This window comes from Nycticebus coucang, chromosome 10 (genome assembly GCF_027406575.1).
Source record: "Nycticebus coucang isolate mNycCou1 chromosome 10, mNycCou1.pri, whole genome shotgun sequence".
NCBI classification, from domain to species: Eukaryota; Metazoa; Chordata; class Mammalia; order Primates; family Lorisidae; genus Nycticebus; species Nycticebus coucang.
In genome coordinates this window covers 111,698,901-111,717,967 of record NC_069789.1, presented here as the reverse complement: position 1 = coordinate 111,717,967, position 19,067 = coordinate 111,698,901, and the positions used below count along the sequence as shown (strand labels likewise).

The 19,067-nt window shown below is 41.6% G+C and overlaps 1 protein-coding gene across 3 annotated transcripts in view; it reads right to left on the bottom strand.

The window, feature by feature from the left end:
* Positions 1-222: 222 nt before the first annotated feature.
* The window catches only part of LOC128595859 (zinc finger protein 83-like), a 35,945-nt gene continuing 17,100 nt past the window's right edge, over positions 223-19,067 (bottom strand). For 2 of the 3 annotated variants that reach the window (XM_053604936.1, XM_053604935.1), the window contains 3 exons: positions 12,878-12,956; positions 10,153-10,279; positions 223-6,861 (listed from right to left, as the gene is read on the bottom strand). In XM_053604936.1, the coding sequence (XP_053460911.1) occupies positions 5,015-6,861; positions 10,153-10,279; positions 12,878-12,892 (1,989 nt within the window). In that variant the 5' untranslated portion in view covers positions 12,893-12,956 and the 3' untranslated portion in view covers positions 223-5,014. Of the gene's footprint in view, positions 6,862-10,152; positions 10,280-12,877; positions 12,957-18,378; positions 19,013-19,067 lie in introns of those variants that run through there. The other variant, XM_053604937.1, reaches the window with a different exon arrangement.

Genomic DNA, 19,067 nt, shown 5'->3' with positions numbered 1-19,067 from the left:
GGGTGAGGTTGTGGTCCCCTCACTCCAACTGGGTTGGGGAGAAGAGACTTGCCAGTCTGGACTGAGACTAGCAGGTGGGGTGTGGACCTCTGACTACTGCTGTTGGACACTCTTGGATCTCTCTCTATTGAGCAGGAATGGTGCTGCCTGCAATTTTTTTCCAGATACAATTGGTGTTAAACCAACAAAGATAAAGAAAGATAAGATGGTCACTATGTATTTGTCAAGGGAAACACCCAACATGAAGAGATTTCGATAATGAACATTTATGCACATAACCAGAATGCTCCTCAATTTATAAAGCAAAGCTTAACGGATATGAACAACCTGATATCTTCCTGCACCATAATAGTTGGAGATTTTAACACTCTTAGACAGTTTTGCATAGATCCTCCAAGAAGAAACTAAACAAAGAAATATTAGACTTAAACCTGACCCTAGAAAAAATGGACTTAACAGACCTCTACAAAAACATGTCATCCTAATAAAACTGAATATATATATCCTCTAATCAGCCCACAGATCATCCTGCCAAATAGATCATATCTTAGGACACATGTCTAACCTCAGCAAATTTAAAAGGTTACAAATTAATCCTTGTATCTTCTTGGACTACCATGGAATGAATGTTGAAATCAATAGCAACAAGAATCTTTTATTTTTATTTTTTTTTATTTTTATTAAATCATAGCTGTGTACATTAATGATCATGGGGCACCATACACTTGGTTCATAGATCGTTTGACACATTTTCATCACACTAGTTAACATAATAGCAACAAGAATCTTCATACTCAAACAAAGTCATGGAAACTAAATAATCTTAGGCTGAATGATAGCTGGGTCAAAGATAAGATTACGAAGAAATCACCAAATTTTTGGAACAAAATGATCATGAAGACACGAATTATCAAAACCAGTGGGATACTGCTAAGGCAGTTCTAAGAGGGAAATTCGTATCATTGGGAGCCTTCATCAAGAAAACAGAAAGAGAGGAAGGCAACAACTTAATAGATCATCTCAAGCAACTGGAAAAGGAAGAACATGCCAACCCCAAACCCAGCAAAAGAAAAGAAATAACCAATAGTAGGGCAGAATTAAATGAAACTGAAAACAAAAGAATTACTCAGAAGACGAATGAAACAAAAAGCTGGGTTTTTGAAAAGATTAATATAAGTGATAATCCTTTGGCCAACCTAACCAGAAACAGAAAAGTAAAACTGCCACCTTCCTTGACTCCACCAAAAAGAATTAGAAATCTTGAATAGACTCACATTAATCATTGAAATAGCATCAACAATACGAAGTCTCCCAAGAAAGAAAAGTCTGGGAATGGATGACTTCACATCCAAATTCTATCATACCTTTAAAGAGGAACTAGTAGCTATATTATACAACCTTTTCCAAAGCATAGAAAAAGAAGAAATACTTCCCAAAACATTCTATGAAGCAAATATCACCCTGATCCCAAACCAGGAAAGGATCCAAGAAAGAAAGAAAATTAGAGACTGATATAATAAATGAATATTGATCCAGAAATATTCAATAAGATTTTAACAAACAGAATTCAATAACACATCAAAAAATTATACACGGTGATCAAGTTGGTTTTATTTCAGGGTTATAGAGTTGGTTCATATGCAAATCTAGACTTGACGCCTATAGTTAGGCTAGGGCACCAGCCACATACACCAGAGCTGGCATGTTTGAATCCAGCCCGGGCCTGCCAAATAACAATGACATCTACAACAAAAGAATAGCTAGGTATTGTGGCAGGCACCTGTAATCCCAGCTACTTGGGAGGTTGAGGCTGGAGAATTGCTTAAGCTCAAAAGTTGGAGGTTGCCATGAGGTGTGACACCACGGTACTCTACCCAGGGTGACACTTGAGACTCTGTCTCAAAAAAACAAACACACACACACACACACACACGCACACACACAAATCTATAAATATGATACATCAAATAAAAAAACAAAGAACATATGAGTCACTCAATTGATGCAGAAAAAGCTTTTGATAATAGCCAGTATCCTTTCATGATCAGAACACTTAAGAAAATAGGCATAGACGGGACATTTCTTTAACTGATACAGGACATCTACAGCAAATCCACAATCAATAAGATATTGAATGGAGTAAAATTGAAAACATTTCCAGTCAGATCAGGAACTAGGAAAGGATGCCCATTGTCTCCACTGCTATTCAACCCAGTAATAGAAGCCTTAGCCATCACAATCAGGCAAGAGAAGGTGATCCAGGGTATCCAAATAGGGTCAGGAGAGATCAAACTCTCACTGATGATATGATCCTGTACCTGGAAAACCCCAGGGACTCAACTACAAAACTCTTAGAAGTCATAAAGGGGCCCACTGCTCAGTGGTTACTTGCACTGGGGCTGATCAGTTTGAACCTGGCCGGGGCCTGCTAAACAACAACAACAACAAAAATAGCTGGGTGTTGTGGTGGGTGACTGTAGTCCCAGCTACTAGGGAGGCTGAGGCATGAGAATCGTTGAGCCCAAGAATTTGAGAAAGCTGTGAGCTATGACGCCACAGCACTCTATGGAGGGTAACAAAGTGTGACTCTGTCTCAATAAAGAAAAAAAAAAAGAAGTCATAAAGGAACACAGCAGCGTCTGAGGATACAAAATCAATACTTACATTCACTAGCTTTTATATATGCTAATAGTCAAGCTGAAAGCATAGTCAAGCTGAAAGCATAGTCAAGGACTCTATTCCTTTTACAGTAGTGCCAAAGAGGATGAAATATCTGGGAATTTACCTAACAAAGGATGTTAAAGAACTCTATGAAGAGAATTATAAAACTTTGAGAAAAGAAATAGGTGAAGTTGTTAACGAATAGAAAAACATAACATGCTCATGGCTGGAAAGAATCAACATTGTTAAAATGTCCATACTACGCAAAGCAATCTACAGATATAATGCAATCCCTATTGAAGCAACATAGTCATACTTTAAAGAATTTGAAAAAATGGTGCTTCGTTTTACATGCAATCAGAAAAAAACCTCAAATAGCCAATACAATACTCAGAAATAAAAACAAATCAGGAGGTACCACATTACCACACTTTCATCTATACTATAAATCTACAGTGATCAAAACAGCATGGTGCTGGCACAAAAACAGAGAGGTAGATGTATGGAACAGAATACAGAACCAAGAGATGAACCCAACTAGCTATCCTCATTTCATCTTTGATAAGCCTATCAAAAATATTCAGAGAGGGAAAGACTTCCAATTTAACAAATGGTGCTGGGTGAACTGGCTAGTGACCTATAGAAAACAAACTGACCCCCATACCTTTCACCATTAACAAAAATTGATTCTCACTGGATAAAACATTTAAACTTAGGGCGGCACCTGTGGCTCAAAGGAGTGGGGCACCGGCTCCATATACAGGAGGTGGTGGGTTCAAACCTAGCCCCGACCAAAAACTGCAAAAAAAAGAAAAAAAAATTTAAACTTAAAACATGAAACTATAGAAATACTAGAAGAGTGCAGGGAGAACACTTGAACAAATCGGCCTGGGAGGATCTTTTATGAGGAGGATGCCCTGGGCAATTGAAGCAACACCAAAAATCCATTATTTGGATCCTGTGAAAGTAAAAAGCTTTTGCACAGCCAAGAGCACAGTAAGTAAAGCAAATGGACAACCTTCAGAATGGAAGGATATTTTTGCAGGTTATGCTTCTGACAAAGGTTTTAGAACTAGAATACACAGGGAACTCAAACTAATCAATAAGAAAAGAACAAATAACTCCATTTCTATATGGGCAAGAGATTTGAACAGAAACTTCTCTGATGAAGACAGGTGCATGGCCTATAAACACATGAAAAAATGCTCACCACCTTTAATCATCAGAGAAATGCAAATCAAAACCACTTTGAGATATCATCTTACTGCAGTAAGATTAGCCCACATCACAATCCCAAAACTACAGATGTTGGCATGGATGCAGAGAGAAGGGAACACTTCTGCATTACTGGTGGGAATGCAAGCTAATATAGCCTTTTGGAAAGAAGTTTGAGAATACTCAAGAAAGTAGACCTATGGTTTGATGCTGCAATTCCTCTACAAGGTAATTACCCAGATGATCAAAAATCATTTAACAACAAAGACATTTGCACCAGAATGTAATTGCCAAAACATGAAAACAGCCCAAGTGCCCACTGACACATGAATGGATTAATAAACTGCGGTATATGGGCACTGTGGAATACTATGCAGCCATAAAAGATGAAGACTTCACATCTTTTATGTTTACCTGGATGGAGCTGGAACATATTCTTCTTAGAAAAGTGCCTCAAGAATGGAAGAAAAGTATCCAATGTACTCAGTACTACTATGAAATCAATATATAATCCCCTACACATTCATATGAATGGTAAACCATAACTGTAGTCCATAAAGTAGAAGGGAAGAGGAAAGAAAGAGGAGGGGACAAGGAAGGCAGGAAGAGGGAGGGTATCTGGGGGGACTTCACCTAATGTGCATGATGCAACGGTACATTTCAAAACTAGAAAAGAGTATACTTGTGATGGATGTGTTAATCAGTTCCAGGTAAGCATTCACATTGTATATCAAATCAGTACACTGAACCCCATAAATGCATCAATGTACACAGTTACGATTTAATGAAAACAAAAAAACACGCAAAAAACAAAAAGATTAAAACAGAAAAAGAATTCTCCAATAATAAATATGACATGAATTGTGACCAAAGACTGCCATATTCATCATTCCTATAAGCTCCACTATGACTTCTCCAATGATTTACAAGTGTGAATTCTGACTGAACACTTTCCAATATTTATTAGACTTATAAGGTTTCCCACCAGTATGAATTCGTAGTTGTCATGCAAGGTGTGAAATGTGACTGAAGACATTTTAACATTCATTACATTTATAAGGTTTCTCTCAGCATTAAACTTTCAGTGCTTTTCTTGGGATCACTTGCTACTGATCATTTTGCCACATTCACTACATTTTTAAAGTTTTTCTCCAGTGTGAATTCTCTGATGTTTCACAAGGTGTGAAACACACTTAAATACCTTTCCACATTCATTACATTTATCAGGTTTTTCTCCAGTATGAATCCACCAGTGTATTTGTAGGGAAGATTTACGAGTGAACATTTTGCCACATTCATTACATTTGTAAGGTTTCTGTCCAGTATGAATTCTCCTATGCTGTGTAAGTTGTGAACTTACATGGAATAACTTTCCACATTCATTACATTTGTAAGGTTTCTCTCCAGTATGAATCCTCTGGTGTGCTTCTAGGGATGATTTATAACTGAACATTTTGCTACATTCATTACATTTGTAAGGTTTCTCTCTAGTATGAATCCTCCAGTGCATTTGTAGGGATGATTTCCGATTAAACATTTTGCCACATTCGTTACATTTGTAAGGTTTTTCTCCAGTGTGAATTATCTGATGCTGTGTAAGAGCTGAACTTTCACAGAATACCTTACCACATTCATTACATTTGTAAGGATTCTCTCCACTGTGAATTCTCTGATGCCGTGCAAAGGATGCCCTTAAACGGTATACCTTTCCACATTCATTACATTTGTAAGGTTTCTCTCCAGTATGAATACTTCGATGCTGTGCAAGTTTTGAACTTTCATGAAATAGCTTTCCACATTCATTACATTTGTAAGGTTTCTCTCCTGTGTGAATTCTCTTATGCCGTGCAAGAGCTGAACTTTTACGGAATACTTTTCCACATTCATTACATTCATAAGGTTTCTCTCCAGTATGAATCCTCTGGTGTGCTCCTAGGGATGATTTATCACTGAACATTTTGCTACATTCATTACATTTGTGAGGTTTCTCTCTAGGTTTTTCTCTAGTATGAATCCTCCAGTGCCTTTGTAGGGATGATTTCCAAATGAACATTTTGCCACATTCGTTACATTTGTAAGGGTTTTCGCCAGTGTGAATTCTCTGATGCTGTGCAAGGAATGCACTTACACGGAATACCTTTCCACATTCATTACATTTGTAAGGTTTCTCTCCAGTATGAATACTCTGATGCTGTGCAAGTTTTGAACTTGTGTGGAATAGCTTTCCACATTCATTACATTTGTAAGGTTTCTCTCCAGTGTGGATTCTCTGATGCTGTGCAAGTCGTGAAATGTAATTGAAGACCTTCCCACATTCATTACACTTGTAAGTTTTCTTTGTAGCCTGGACTCCGTGATGACTTCTAAGGCTTGATTTTTTATTGAACACCTTGGCACATATATCAGATTTAAATTGATCCTCTTCCTCATGAATTATTTGATGAATATTCAAATGTGACCCTTGATGAAATGCCTTGTCCCACTCAGTCCATTTATGTGGTTTCTCTCTTTGTGGGAATAATGAATGCATAAGATCATAGTTATGTTCATGAGAAAAGTGGGGTTTCATACTAGGAGGAATTCTATGCAGTGGGGAAACCAAGAAATCACTGTTGACAGGTGTAGCCATAGGATTACATTCATAAATTTTCTCTTTAATCTTAAATAGCTGCAGTTCTGATAGATATGACTGGGTGTTCAATACCAGCTGATTATTAACAAGCTTGTTTACTGAATCCTTCCTATCATAGTGATCTCTCCTACCAGGGAGATTTCTCAGAGGAGTGATATGGACTCCACTGCAATGTCTTTTATCTTCTCTCAACTGACCTCCAAATTTATATATATTCTTCTGGATTCCCCTAAAACAAAAGTTTTCATTGTCATGGTTTTCATTCCTTTCCAACATCATTGTGGGGGATATTTCTTCTGTACTATTGCTCTCTATAGCTGACAATTCATTAAACACACATGTAGAAGAGATACCTACAAGACACAAAGAACAACATGCGTCTGATGAATCACACATGGTCATTAAATACCTTCTATTTAAATATACAACATTATACCAAGAGCTGCATAGGCACAGCACGCAGAGTTATAAAACATACAATTTCCTAACTGTTGGGAAAACTTTTTGTTTTTAAATATAGAAAAACTGATTACATGTAATTCAAGAGTAGGCAGGGAAGGCTAGCTGAAACAACGTCTTACCAAAACACCTCGCAAAAACCCATGTTAACCCTTAAGGAAGAGTATTTTCACCCTGCAAGCAAAGCACTCAAATGGGTGGAAAGAACATGTATGTTAAATGACTGAAAGGAATGATGTAGTTTTACTTGGAAAATGTATGAACTAGGGTCACAGAAAACATTACTAGGAACAAATTGAGAAATACGATCCTATACAACATAATTCATGCAAGTATGATTTGAATATTGATGTTGGTCAAAATTCATCTGCTGAGGTCCTATGCAGAATTAAGCAGTCTTTGTAAACACCATGTGGTGTTCTTAGCCATCAACCAGCACAGACTTTTAAGATGAACTGAGAGATAAACAATGTTTCATGTTACATCAGTAGGTCCCCAGCATTTGTGCATCTAACCTCAGTTTGCACATTAAATGAGAAAAAAAGGACATGACCCCATGCATGCAGGCTCAGACGTGTTTGTAGGAGCAACTGCTGTTCCAAGCAGCACCAAAAACAATAGGTCATAGGAAACAGGAGTATGGAAGGAACAGTTTGAGGGACACGGAAGGTGTTGGCTGTGTTGCCAACAGAGTTACTCAGTGATCCTTCATGGACAATGGTGTGTAACTCATCACCCACAGCACATCCTGATTTGGGCACCAGTGAAAATAACAAGTTAGGCGGTGTCCTGCGATAGTTTGCCAATGGTAAGAAAGTAGGTTTACACAGTGAGAGTAGTGTTGGAGGAAGGGGTCTTGTAGAAACTGGTGTGCTCGGCAATACAAAAACCAATATGCTAAAACCCCACTGTGGTGACTAAAACACTAAATACATAATACATCTTTACATGGGTATGCAGACAAAGACATTACATACAAATCTATGGAAATAGAATTATACCCTGTCATTTAAAATTCTGACTGTGGTAGGAAAGGAAAAGTGATGTAGCAACCAACATACAACTACCCCTTTCTCAACTATGAGACTAAAACTGTGGTAGTGAGGCTAAAATGGAAAAGACTGGAAGGAGAGATGGTTTGATGATGTGGGAAGTAATTAGGTTTATAAGTGTTACAATGTTTAGTATGAAATTAAATTTGTCACATTGAATGACCATTGAATTCCATTTCTAGCATATATTCAAAAACGTCTACATACAGATTCTAGCGGACTATGTATGGCCATACCACCCTGAATGTGTCCAATCTCCTCTGATCTGAGAAGCTAAGGTGCATCAGGCCTGTTTGGTACTTGGGTGGAAGACTGTAGGAAATCATATGCAGGTATGCTCTCAGTGGGACCTAAAAGGAAATACCTGGATGTGGCCATGGAGAAGAGAGGGATCATCTCATATTGGATTCACAAACACACAAAATGTTGTTATCAAGGATACAACAACATAGACAAATCCTGGGTGCAGAATCATGATGCAGTGGCTGGTTAGGTAAAGGGATGTTTGAAGAAACCAAGTTAGGAGGATATTACTGAAATCTTCCCTTGGGCTGGGCTTTGTTTCCCATACTTGTAATTTTAGCAGTCTGGGATGCTGAGGCGGGTGGAATGCTTGAGCCCAAGAGTGTGAAACCAGCCTAAGCAAGAGAGAAACTCTGTCTATACTAAAAATAGAACCATTAGCCAGGCTTAGTGGAGGGCACCCCTAGTCCTAGCTACTCAGTAGGCTGAGGGGGAGGATCACTTGAACCTCAGAGTGACTCCAGGACACTCTACCCAGGATGACAAGAGTGAGATTCTGTCTTAAAAAAAATAAAGAAAAAAAAAAACTGCCCTTGATCACATTACTAAAATTAAAAATAACTTTTCTAAGTATAATATTTCTTTCTTTCTTTTTTGTGAGACAGTCTTACTATGTCGACCTCAGTAGAGTATCATGGCATCACAGCTCACAGCAACCTCAAACTCTTGGGCTTAAGCGATTCTCTTGCCTCAGCCTCACAAATAGCTGGAATTACAAGTGCCCACCACAGTGCCTGGATATTTTTGTCATCCGTTGTTGTAGTTGTCATTGCTGTGTGGAAGGCCAGGGCCAGGTTCAAACCCACCAGCCCCAGTATATGTGGCTGGTACCCTAGCCACTGGAATACAGGCGACGAGCCACTAACTACAATATTTAATAAATAGTGTGTCCTTCCAAAAAGAATAACAGGTTTGGTACATAAAAATTAGAAGGGGGCCAAGCACGGTGGCTCCTGCTAGTGTTTCCCTAGCACTCTGGGAGGGTATGGCTGGTCGACTGCCTGAGCCTAGAAGTTCATAGACCAGCCTAAGACTGAAACCACATCTCCACTAAATATAGAAAAACTAGCTGGGCATTGTACCGGATGTCTGCATTCCCAGTTATTTGGGAGGCTGAGGCAAGAGGATTGCTCAAGCTCAAGAGTTTCAGCTTGCTGTAAGCTATGCCATGGCACTCTACCCAGGGCAACAAAGTAAGACTCTGCCTATAACAAAAAAAAGGAAAGAAAAAATTTATTGTAGTTTACAGATACTTTCCCACCCAAGTAGAGTTTTTTGCTATTTCCACTTTACTCTCCTGAGTCCACAGCCTCATCCTTGTTCTAACATGGACATAACAGTCAGGTCAAAAAGAGAGATTCCTGCTCATAGAAATAAAAAATAAAGGAATATCTAGTCCTGGCACTCTTCTAAATCTCAGGGCCCTGTGAAGGTATGAGGGCAGATACTACAAAGAGATTTAGGGAAATATTTCACAAATTCATCCACTGAATGTCCACTTCTAACTGCTGAGAGAACACTGTAAGATGCAGATGTCCAGAAGACTTCCCAAAACTACTGAAACAAAAGCACAGGCGTAGGGAATAAAGAACTGGCTATTTAAAAAGTCATGTAGTTTCAAGCATATCTCAGCCCTGGTATGGTGAAGGGTGCAGATAACATAAACAAAGAGACAGGTAAATTCTACATGGCATATTATGAAGCTTTTCATTTCTGAATAAATACAACTCTGATCTCCATCAAGAACACAGGGGGTTCCAAGAAGAAATCAGGAAAAATAGAAAGGTATGCAAGGATAGATCCTAACTTTGGGAGAAAAGTAATCCTCACCCACGGAGACCAGGTTCCTATAGTTCTCCAACATCACGTCCCTGTATAAAGTCCTCTGAGCAGGGTCCAGGCACGTCCATTCCTCCTGAGAGAATTCTATGGTCACATCCTTGAATGTCAAAGGGCTCTGAAATCAAAACACATTTTACTGAACGGTTATGGGTAGAGTTCTTAGGTTTACCCAAAGAGACAAAGACAGAGGTGAGAGGATGGATTCACTGAGGTGAGTGTTCCTATAAAGCCAAACAAAGTATTTCTGAGCACATTGTGTCTCTTTCTTTCTGGTTTATTATACTCTTCCACAGAAGGTTCTAATACCCTGTATCATGAGGGTATTTCTCATTCCTGTGAACCATTTAAGAAACCGAATTAAAAAAAATCAATGCAGAGTTATCTCTGTATGTATGTTAGATACTCTGTTTGACACAGAAAGTGATATCGAGTGTCTAGATGAGCTAAAGGATGGATGCTGACTTCAGAGATATAACATTCCTGGTGCTTTTAAGGAAAGGCCAGAATCTAAAATCCGAGATGATGTCAGCAAGAGCAGTGACTGAAGCTTCTGAACACCTCCCTGTGCTAAGCGTTATGCTAAATACCATATACCAGTTTGGCGCTTGAAGCAAAGTGGTTATGGCACTGGCCACATACAGCAAGGGTGGCAGGGTCAGACCCAGCCCAAGCCACCGAAACAACAATGACAACTGCAACAAAAATCTAGCCAGGTTTTGTGGCAGGCGACCGTAGTTCTAGCTACTTGGGAGGTGGAGGCAAGAGAATCACTTAAATCTAAGACTTTGAGGTTGCTGTCAGCTGTGATGTCAGAACACTCGACCCAGGGCAACAGCTTGAGACTCTGTCTCAAGAAAAATAAAATAAGTAAATAAATACCATTTACCAACATAATACTCAGGAGAGAAAGCTCTAAAGCCATTTTACTAAGAACACATGTCACACATGGATGTCTAACCTTTTTTTTCCTGCCACATGTTGGAGGAAGAATTGTCTTGGGCCACTCACTGAATACACAAACACTAACAAAAGCTGAAGAGCAAAGACAGGGCTGTGAATGATTTTTGAAAAATCCATCAGCAGGGTGGCACCTGTGGCTCAAAGGTGTAGGACGCCGGCTCCACATGCTGGAGGTGGCGGATTCAAACCTAGCCCCAGCCAAAAACTGCAAAAAAAAAAAAGCTAATGTCCTATGATTTCACAAGTGTTTACATATATTAAAACCGATCAAATTATACACTTGAAAAATCCATGAGCAAATCGTTCCTAAAATAATCCACATGTAGCATCCAGGTTTGAGGTTGGATATCCCTGAATATACTCTAAGAAAAAATAGTAGACAATGTTGGGAACCCGTTTCAACTAAAAAACACTAAAACATGTACCAACGGGAGATCAACTATAAGACATTGAGCTTGGAATGAATTTCTGAAATATAACACCAAAAGCACAGGCAAAAAAGCTAATACAGACAATAGAAACTACATCTAAATAAGAAACTTCCATGCATCAAAGTTATCAACCAAAAAAGGAAAGGCAACCTATGGAATGGGAGGAAACATTTGCAAGTCATGTCTCTGACGGGGGTTCACATCCAGATTAGATGAGGAACTTCTACAACTTTACAACAAAAATAGAAATAAACCAATTATAGAATGGGCAAAGGACTTCAACAGGCATTACTCCAAAGAAGAAAAGCAAATGGCCAACAGGTACATGAAAAGATGCTCATCAACACTGATCACAAGACAAATGCAAATTAACATCACAGAAAGACTTGAGGGCGTACTGGGGCTACTAATGTTAGAACAGAAGACCCTAAGTCCATGCGGAGAAGTGGGAACTCTCATGCACTGTTGCTGCAAAAGTAAAACAGTGTATCCATCATGGAAGTCGGCAAGGGAGTGCCTCAAAAACTTCAAAATACAACTCCCACATGATCCAGCAACCCCACTTCTAGGTGTGTATATGTCAAAGTTTGAAAGGTTTCTCTGGATGAGATATCTGCACTCCCAAGCTCATCACGGCATCACACATAACAGCCAAGAGGAAGGAATGAGCACATGATCTACAGACGAATGGGTAACAAGAATATAGTATATGCATGTAATGCAACATTACTGAGCCTTATAAAATGAACCTGAGGACTTTATGCTAAGAAAAACACACCAGTCATAAAAAGACAAAGAGCATGAGATTCTGCTCCTATGGAATACTTAATGTCCTTAATTCTTACAAAGACACGGTGACAGATGGCAGAGAAATGAAAAATCAGAGGGGGAATTGGTGGTGCTGGGGATACAGTTTCCCAGTATGAAAAACTTTGAGGGGCTCGGTGCTCATAGCTCAGTGATTAGGGCACTGGCCACATACACCTAGGCAGGCAGGTTTGAAAGAGGCCCAGATGTGCTAAACAAGAATGAGAACAAAACCAACAATAGTAACAGCTGGCCATCTTGGCAGGTGCCTGTAGTCCCAGCTACTTGTAAGTCTGAGGCAAGAGAATCCCTTAAGCCCAAGAGTTTGAGGTTGCTGTGAGCTGTGATGCCAAAGCACTCTACCCAGGGTGACAGAGTGAAACTCCGTCTCAATAAAGTAAAAAAAAAAGAAATTAAAACTTTAGTCTAAGTGAAACATAGAGATCAGTAAGCCCAGTGCTGGGCATTTCGGAAAGGAGGGAGACTCAGACGATCCACGAACAACATCACTGTACCTGAGGCACAGCCATTTCTGAATCCTTTTCTTTCCTTTTCTGGGCTTCTTGGTGTAACTGGATTCTTTAGAAGTCAATCCTGAATAAGAAAAGTACCCCGCTTATTGTTTAGAATCAACACACTCCCTCCCTGTGACACAACCACTCACACAGGAAAGACCTTGCCCTGCGGAAAGGCAGGTCCTCTGTTGCCCACTGCACCGAGAGGGATGCAGGGACGATACGCTCCTACAGAAAGACAAACTGATGATTGTCTGACCCCCTCACCAGAGCCCACCTCCCTCCTAGTGACGTTCCACACACAGGGCAGCAGAGGAGAGTTGGGCTGCACTGAGCTCCCCTCCAGGGCACAGTCCCTCACCAGTCTGTGATCACAGACTGACCTCAGCCTTCAGCAATGGAGGACATAGAACATTTGTGCTCAGTGCTGGACATAGTGGACACACCTGGTCACTAGAACCATTACTAAAGGTGGGTCCAGATGTGACTGTGTGAAGGGGAAGGAGAGATGTATTTTCTTTTTTTTTTAGAGTCTCACTACATTGCCCTAGGAAGAGTACCCTAGCGTCGCAACTCACAGCAACCTCCAAGTCCTCAGCTTAAGTGATTCTCTTGCCTCAGACTTCCAACTAGCTGGGACTACAGGCGCCTGCCACAACACCCAGCTATTTTTCTGTTGTAGTTGTCACTATTGCTTAGCTGGCCCGAGTGGGGTTCAAACCTGCCAGTCTCGGTCTATGTGGCCCACGTCGTAACCACTGTACTTCAGGAGCCGAGCCAGGAGATAATGTATTTTCAAAAAGCCTCCACACTGTAATGTGATACTAGGCCTGAGCTCCACTCAGAGCTGGCAAGGACAGGACCCCTCCCACCTTCTTTCTCTGCCTTTTCCTTGGAGACCTGTCACCAGTGTCCTGACAGTGAATGGCGAGGGACCCAAAAGAAATATACAGCTCAACCAATATGGACTTACTGGGGGCCTGGTGGGGGTGAAGAGGTGCCTGAAATATTAAATGGAGGACAGAAGTCCTCTGTGAGTAGGTGACATCAGAACAGACATGTAAGGAAAGAAGGGTACTTGTTACCTGCAGTCAACGGACAGGAGAGTTCTAGAAAGACCGACAGCTTCCTTTATTGCCCTGAGGTAGGAGCAATGTGGGGAAAAGAAAGAGGCCCATGTGACTGGAGCAGAGGCAGTGAGCAGGACACCAGCAGATGAGGCCAGAAAGGTCCTGGGTGAGCAGAGCAGGGAGAGGCCAGGCCTGCACACTTATATCTCCTGTGTCTCAAGAGAACTTTCAAAAGGATGTATTTCCCCACCTCTTGTAAGTAAACATGTACTATTTTTCTTTGCTTGACACAAGAATGCACTGAATGCATTATTGACTGTCATGAGTTAACTTGGGTTTTCATACCCAAATGTTGTCGACCAATCACAAGGTATCGCATATCTGCACTTGCATTAGGTATTGCAAGTTTTAAAACACAGAATGATATAGGATGTTGTAAAAGCTCTCTTGATTGTCACACCGGAATAATTACCAGTGACATGAGATTGCTTCTGGGTAAAATTATTTATCAACAATATTTTGGCCTCATGTGGTGGCTTATGCAATTAATCTTAGCATTCTGGGAGTATGAACAGGTGCACTGCTTGAGCTCAGGAGTGTGCCATCCACCTCAACAAGACCAAGAGCCCTGTATCTATTATAAATACACAAATACTAGCCTGGCTTTGCCCTGGGCACTTGAAGTCCCAGCTACTTGGGAGGCTAAGGCAGGACAATGATGTAAGCCCAAGAATTTAAGGTTGCTGTGAGTTATGATGCCACAGCACTCTACATAGGACAACAGAGTACAAAAAGAAAGAAAAATAATGTGTTAAGGCTCAGAGCCTGGAGCCCAGAGCTCAGTGAGTAGGGTGCAGGCCACATACACTGAAGCTGGCAGGTTCGAGCCCAGCCTGGGCCTGCTAAACAATGACAACTGCAACCAAAAATACCCAGGCATTCTGGCGAGTGCCTGTAGTCCCAGCTACTCCGGAGGCTGAAGCAAGAGAATCGCTTAAGCCCAAGAGTCTGAGGTTGCTGTGAGCTGTGACACCAGAACACTCTACCGAGGGCGACATAGTAAGACTCTGTCTCAAAACAAACAAAAGAAACCCCAATGTGTTAAGATATAATGTCTTGGCCTGGTGCAGTGGCTCATGCCTATAATCCTAGCATTCTGGGAGCTCCAAGCAGGTGGATTGCTTGAGCTCCAGAGTTTGAGACTAGCCTTAGCAAGACTGAAACCCTGTCTCGACTAAAAATAGAGGAAAACTGCCAGGTGTAATGGTGGGCACCTGTATTCCCAGGTACTAGGAAGGCTGACACAAGAGCATGGCTTGATCCCAAGAGTTCAAACTTGTTTTAAGCTATGATGTTGCCATAGGCAACAGAGCAAGATTTACAATGTCTTTACATTGAGATAATCCCTTACCCCTCACCCTCCAGATAATCCCTTACCCTCCATCTGCCCAGATAATGGTCTGGGACTTTCTAGAAATTCAAGTTCCTGATCCCTGCCAACTGCTGACAACTGCCTTATCAGCTTCTGTAATGAACTAGCTTAAACCTACCGCTTGCTTGTATCAGCCTACCACATAAATATCCTGTATAGACGTGGGTCAGGACTGCTCTTGCATGGTCTTCTTTCTGGGACTGTGGAGACAGCTGCAGGCTGGCTATTAAAAGACTCCATTAGGAAACTTGTGATTGATCTGAGTGGGTGGTCCTTCTCATGCTCTAACAATATACTGCAACACAGTATAACAAAATTGTTCCTTGGGGCCATAAGAGATATGTGAGTGATATATGTTTCGAGAGGCCCCAGGTTCAAAACTTGTATAATTGAAGTACAACTCACATGGTGGTTACCATGTTAAATATATGATAAGAAGTTCCATGAGCCCCCGGGAGCACAGGGATGTTCTGCTCTGAGTTATGAGGATTCACACACCTGAGAAAGTCCCCTTAGGACACATGAAGGTGGAAATGCCTGTTACTTGGCCCACCAGAGAGGTAAGGACACAATGAGACCCCAAATTCCAGAGTTTAGGGGAGAGGGCTATAGGGGAAACAGATATATGTCACTGAGGTTTAAACCATGAGATGAGATAATAAGGAAAGGCAGGGTGTTTGGGTAGCACCTGTGGCTCAAGGAGTAGGGTGCTGGCCCCATATACCGGGGGTGGCAGGTTGAAGCCTGGTCCCGACCAAAAAATTGCAAAAAAAAAAAAAAAAAAAGGAAAGGCAGGGTGTGAACAGAGATGACAAAAGGTTCAAGGAGGAAATTCTGGGGCACCTGGTGCCTCACACCTATAATCCTAGCACTCTGGGAGTCCCAGTCCCTTGAGCTGAGGAGTTCCAGACCAGCCTGAGCAACAATGAGGCTGTGTATTTACTAAAATTAGACAAATTACCCAAGTGTCATGGTGGGCACCTCTACTCTCAGCTAGAGGGGAGGCTGAGGCAAGAGGATCTCTTGACCCAAGTGTTTGAGGTTGCTGTGAGCTATAATAATACCAGGGCACTCTACCAGGTGACAGACACTCTGTCTGAAAACATAAATAAATAAATAAAAACAAAATAAAACGCTTGGCCCCCATAGTACAGTGGTTATGGCACCAGCCATAAACATAGAGGCTGGTGGGAGGGAACACGGCCCAGGCCAGGTAAACAATGACAAGTGCAACAAAAAATTGCCGGATGTTGGTGGTGCATGCCTATAGTCCTAGCTACTTGGGAGTATGAGGCAAGAGAATCACTTAAGCCCAGGAGATGGAGGTTGCTGTGAGGCCATGGTACTCTCCCCAGAGCAACGTAGTGAGACTTTGGCTCAAAAAAAAAAAAAAAGAAAGAAACTGTCTTCCCTTTAATGTTTGAAACAGGAAAAACTACTCATTCTGCACACAGAATATTTTACCTCTAGTCACTAATGTGTGTGTGGTTCCTCCCAATGACTACTTCTTTGGGGGACTCCCAGCCTGGTGCCCCATAATCTAAATCAATTTTGATAGTAATGACATGTGGATCAAGTCAGATCCCAGAAGTCAAGGACTAACTAACCAAGACTATCCTTTGCTTCTGAAGCAGATAAAAAAACCATGGTTTCCAACACCCCTCCTAGGTTTCCGTTAATCTGTCGGAATGGCTCTTGCTTCTGTCCGTTCAAGTAAGTACTCTGAAATATTTCTGTATCAAATGAATCAACCTACAAAACATGTTTTTCTAAGTTTATAAATAGCATAACCAAAATACGAAAATGTGAACAAAGAGTCATAAAACACACAATTTATAGCTGTTCAGTTGTAAGTGCTGGTCCCTTCTAGGGACCTGGGACTGGCATCTGATGGGGGCAGCCTGGTGGGACTGAGCCTGACAACTGAAGATATGATCCCATGTCCAGGTAGTATGATAACTCAGTTCCCTTATGGACACCCTATGGGTGTCTGATGGACAGCCCCATGCTATTGAGGAGTGACCCCCACACATGTCAGTGACCAGAGGTGGCATATTCTGTGTTGAGCACTCACAGACTTCCTGATTATAAAAGTAGGAAAAACACTTTGGTTTTTTCTCCTATCGCAGGCACTGCCCCACTCCCTACCTCATCTTAGAAAAGGGAAGCGGGTGACCCACAATGGAATGAGTCAACTCGCTGACCTCTGGCTGAATCTGGGCTACAAGTAGAGGCTAGCCTGTGAGGCCAGGAATTATTTCATGCACCAGCATTAGGGACAAGGAATAGTGCAACTCTAACTTCATCTCTATATTTGCAGAAAATGCTAAACTTATTAGATTAAAATTGGGAAAACACTGTCTCACAACTCAATCATCACACACAATCACCTCAAGACTCATCTAGGCTCAGGGCCCCTCTGTCTTCATTTCCTTGTGTTTCCCTCCCTCATTCTCCACAAACCTCATCCTCACCTTCTCTCCCCTGCTCTTGCTTCTCTCTTCTCCTCTGTGGGTCCCCCTGGGCTTCTGCTCCTCATTCTGTTGCCCTCTCTCCTGCTGATTCTCCCCATCTTCCCTCTATCCTTTCTATTAACTGTTCTGCTCCATTTGTAAAAGGTGTCACCTTTTGCAAGTCTTTCTCCCCAGTCTTATGACTATCCCAATCTCGTATACGTCTCCCTGTTTTTTCCTCCCATCTGCTCCCCCTGTTAAGTTTCCTCTTCCCTGTTACACATCCTGTATTCTCTCCTATCCGCTTTGGTTCCTTCTCTGCTCTCCTTGTCACCAGGCGCCCCCTTCTGGTGTCCCAGGACCAGGCTGCTCTATCTGCCCTGACTCCCAATCATTCCTGCCCTCCCAGGACTCTCTGTCTGAGACACCTCTCCATTTACTGCCAGTTGCCCTATGTTGGTTTCCTTCATCTGTCAGGACATCTAGGTTTTCCAGAAATTGCTCAGAGGCTTCCCCTTACACATCCCCCAACCACTGGTGTCCTACCTTCTGACAGGTTGGTCAAAAGAACTCCAAAACCAGAGCAAGCATAGGCCATCCATTTTGAGCATAAGGCACTCTATCTTCGTTGTTCAGTGACCTGTGCTGAAACCAATCCCTTCAGAGATTCAGCCAAAAGGAAGGAAGAACTATGGAACACAATGGCTCCGGGGGGCTAAACCTTAAACAAAAGCGTCTCAGCAGAAGCCAGCTGGAATCCTATATTGCAACAGTCAATAAGACAGCAAAGTAACATGCTGCCCCACTCAACCAACCTAAAACCTTTGAAAGGTAAGTATTCTTGGTCTTCCAGGATGATGCCTATTGCCCGCCTTCACAGAAATGCCAAATAACCTTTAGCTATTGCTCTACATCAGGCTTTATGATTTGATTGGCTCCGCTGTTAACATTTTTTGCTTTCATTCTCCAGTCTTTTTGCATATCCCACCCAAGTCCTCTAGTGGGCAGTATTCATGGGGTTGCAGGAAGTTTAGCCCAGTGGAGAGAAAGAACACTCAACACTGTTTAAAAGAGCAAGGAGTCAGCGGGCCCTTAGCTCAGTGGGTAGGGCGCCGGCCACGTACACCGAGGCTGGAGGATTTGAACCTGGCAGGGCCAGATAAACAATGACAACTGCAACAAGAAATGGCTACTTAGGAGGCTGAGGCAAGAGAATCGCTTAAGCCCAAGAGTTG